We start from the raw sequence: 3,930 nt of genomic DNA, 5'->3' as shown, positions 1-3,930 counted from the left end.
CAATGAAAAGGCCGATGTCTTTATTTATTTATTTTTTGCTTTTTTTTTCTTTTTATGCCTTTCACGATGGAGTGCAAAATGCAGTCCATGGTGAAAAGGCTGATACCTTTTTTATTTAATTAATTTTTTTATTTAATTTGTTGATATTAATTTTTTTCCTATTTAGTTATCAGACTTTCATGACACAGATCTCATGTTTGACGGGTTAACCTAGTTAATTTAATATTTTTTTTCTTTTTCTTCATTAGTTTTTTTCTTCTTATAAGTTTTTTTTCTTTTTAATTAATTTTTTTGATTTAACTTCGTTCATCAATGTTAATTTTTTTTTATTTAATTACTTGACTGATGCCTTTAGTTTTTTTTTTTTTTTTTTTTTTTGCTGTTTTTGTATAAACTGATGCCTTTTGTTTTTTTTTTTCTTAAAATTAATTTTGGTTAACCCGTCAATTTTTAGTTTGTTAAAGTTCAATTTTTTTTTCTATTTACCTATCAAACTTTCATGACATGAATCTCGAGTTTGACGGATTAACCTGATTTGATATAATAACTTAACAAGTTTAATTTTTTTTTATTAATTACTAAATGATCCAAGTTTTTTTTTATAATTATTATCTTCCTTGTATATATCTATAATTAAAGTTGATTATGTGGGTACAAGAACACAAAAACAAGATATATATTGTAGGCAGGCACTCCATATATTCACACTTTCTTCATCTGGAGTTATCATTGATAGCAGTAAAAGAAGAAATGATGGAGAAAGTTCATGAGATTAGATATATATAGTCTAATTAATTAGCTTTTTAAATGATGAGATAAGCCAAGCATGCTCGACCACAAGAAATTTCAACCCTGTTACTTTCATTACTGTGCCTCCTAGTGCCAAGTAATTAACATATAGATCCAGACATCAAGACACGCACAATACAATTTATGGTAACTTTCTAAATCCAGACTTCCATATTAATAATAATAAAAAAAACTGTCGCCATTGCCAAATGCATGGCAACCTTCTTTCTCTACTTTCTTGTGTTTTTAGCCCTGTTCATCATAACAAGGCACTTTCTATGCAAGATAAGAAACTTCCCACCGAGTCCATTCCCTTCACTACCAATCATTGGCCATCTCTACCTGCTTAAGAAGCCAATTTACAGGACACTATCAAAAATCTCTAGTAAACATGGCCCCGTAATCTTGCTCCAACTCGGGTCTCGTCGACAACTTGTTGTCTCATCCCCTTCGATAGCTGAAGAATGCTTTACCAAAAATGATGTTGTCTTTGCAAACCGCCCAGGTTATCTCATTGCAAAACACCTCGCCTACAACACCACAAGCCTTCTTTGGGCTCCCTATGGCGACCACTGGCGAAACCTTAGGAGAATCGTCTCTATTGAAGTCTTGTCTGCCCACCGCCTCCAAATGCTCTCTTCCATACGTCTGGAGGAGGTGAAGTCAATGATTTGTGTTCTCTTTCGTAATCAGAATCAGATTGTAGATATGAAGACAGTTTTCTTCGAACTGACACTGAACATAATGATGCGGATGATAGCCGGAAAGAGATATTATGGAGAGGATGTTTCTGATGTGGAAGAAGCAAAAAGGTTTCGAGCAATTCATGCTGAAACCCTATTGCTAGGTGGCAAAACCATTATTGGAGACTTTATACCGTGGATTAAATCAAAAAAGATGTTGAAGAGAGTGAAAGAGTGCCATCTAAAGAGCGATAGTTTCATGCAGCATTTGATAGAGGAGCAACGGAGAAAAATATTGGAGAGTGATTGCTGTGGTGAAAAGAAAAGGAATTTGATTCAGGTTCTGCTGTCCCTGCAAGAAACTGAACCTGGGTATTACACGGACGATATCATCAAAGGGATTATGCTGGTAAGATCTTTAATCATGTTGTTTGATTTACTAATTATTATGATCAACTGAGTTGGGATACCTATATGCAGCACTGTTCTTTTATGTTTAGATCATAATTCAGAATTGTCAAATGTTCTTCATTGTATAGTAATGTGAATCATTGAAGGGACATGTTTTGTCTTTCGATCTTGTTAAATGGACTAGTTATTTTGTTTCAGGAGTCCTGTAACTTTAAAATGTTGACATTAAAAAGTAACCATTTTAACATTGACATATTAAGTATTAAAATTTTCAACATAAATTAGTAGTTTATTTAGTTTTTGGGATAGGAGATTAATTATTAAGTTAAGGTATTCAGTTTTTTTTTTAACTTTAAAAAACTTTAAATTTACAAAGATAGTCTTGAATACTAAAAAAACAATTTTAAATGCAGGAATTTAAAAATCATTCGATGATAAATTTTAAATATTAAAGGAGTATAGAATTGAAAAATATAAGCTTTTTTATGAAGCTTTCATCATGTATATATAGCTTCTAAATCTTGTTTTTATGTAAAATATGAGGAATTGCATTGTAATTATTGATAATACTGAATGAAAAATAAATATCAATTAGACCTACTTCACCTAGAACTTAGCATGCTGAGTCTAATTGCCTTGAGATTAGGTGACCCACAAGTCTAATGCATAGCACCAAACTTTATGTATCTGAATAGTCAAGTCATAGACGCAACCAAGGTGTATTATTGAATTGACAAGGGTGTGGGAGATCACTCTGGTGATTTGGTTTGCATCATCTTTATTTGATATTTCTACAAGCAGTAAGATACCTCCACTGCTAGAAGTTGTTTCCGTGTCAAGTTACACCACTATTATCTTCACTGTGAATTATATACAGACAAGGGAGTGGGAGGTCACTCTGGTGACTTTCTTTGCATCGTCTATGGAATTAATAGCCACTATTCGGTTTGGTGTGTAGGTCCTCTTGTTGGCGGGAACAGATACTTCATCTGCTACAATGGAATGGGCACTTTCACTTTTGCTCAACCATCCCCAAGTCCTCGAGAAGGCTCAGAGAGAAATCGACGAGCAGATTGGGCATGATCGTTTGATGGATGAAGCTGATCTTGCCCACCTTCCCTACCTCCGCAGCATCCTCAACGAAACGTTGCGGATGTACCCGGCAGCTCCGGTGCTACTACCTCATGAGTCATCAGAAGAATGCCTGGTTGGAGGATTCCGCATTCCACGGGGCACGATGCTCTCTGTAAATATGTGGGCCATTCAAAATGACCCTAAAATCTGGCCAGACCCTACAAAATTCAGACCTGAGAGGTTCGACAACCCGGAGGGGGGAAGAGACGGGTTTAAGTTGATGCCTTTCGGGCATGGAAGGAGGAGCTGTCCTGGGGAAGGCTTGGCCCTGAGAGTGGTGGGATTAGCATTGGGCTCGCTCCTTCAATGTTTCGGTTGGCAGAAGATTGGTGATAAAATGGTGGATATGACTGAGGGGCCCGGGTTTACCAGTACAAAGGCAAAACCACTGGAAGCTAGATGTAGGGCACGCCCAAGGATGCATCCTATGGCTTTTTAGGTGAATAATAATAATATAAAGATAATAAACAGTATCTAGATGATACTAGTTGCCATGGCCGGACACTGCGCGGATTTATGGCATGTTTATATGTTATTATGCTTTTATAGAAAAAATCATAAAAAATAATTATATGGAAAAATATTATTATAATTCACAATGTTTTCAAGAAAAATTAAACTAAAAAGCTAAATTTCTAACCAATTTAATATTAAAAAAATAAAATAAACAAAGATAATTTTAAAAAAAATCATAAAAAAAAAAAAAAAAAAATTATATAGAAAAACATTGCAGCAATCTTAAAATGTTTTGTGATAAAATATATAGTTGTAATTATTAACCAACTCAATATTACAAAATAAAATCAATAAATATAATTTAAAAAAAAATCATTAAAAACTAAAGGAAAAAAAAAACTATACAGGAAAAACACTTTAGCAATCTATAACGTGTTTCATGAGAAAATCTACAGTT

At 33.9% G+C, this 3,930-nt stretch overlaps 1 protein-coding gene across 1 annotated transcript; it reads left to right on the top strand.

The window, feature by feature from the left end:
• The first annotated feature begins 937 nt into the window (after positions 1-937).
• On the top strand, positions 938-3,593 carry LOC118036500 (cytochrome P450 81Q32-like). The gene is made up of 2 exons (XM_035042229.2): positions 938-1,881; positions 2,842-3,593. The coding sequence occupies exons 1-2, from the start codon at positions 1,003-1,005 to the stop codon at positions 3,454-3,456; spliced, it is 1,494 nt and encodes a 497-aa protein (XP_034898120.1). The 5' UTR covers positions 938-1,002; the 3' UTR covers positions 3,457-3,593.
• Positions 3,594-3,930: the final 337 nt, after the last annotated feature.

The sequence above is a fragment of the Populus alba genome, chromosome 14 (genome assembly GCF_005239225.2).
Source record: "Populus alba chromosome 14, ASM523922v2, whole genome shotgun sequence".
In the NCBI taxonomy this organism is placed as follows: Eukaryota; Viridiplantae; Streptophyta; class Magnoliopsida; order Malpighiales; family Salicaceae; genus Populus; species Populus alba.
This window is presented reverse-complemented; position numbering and strand designations above follow the sequence as displayed.

Coding starts and splice junctions, on each gene's coding strand:
- LOC118036500 (XM_035042229.2), top strand. CDS start 1,003: ATGGCAACCTTCTTTCTCTACTTTCTTGTGTTTTTAGCCCTGTTCATC. Junction 1,882..2,841: donor TCATCAAAGGGATTATGCTG/GTAAGATCTTTA, acceptor TTTGGTGTGTAG/GTCCTCTTGTTGGCGGGAAC.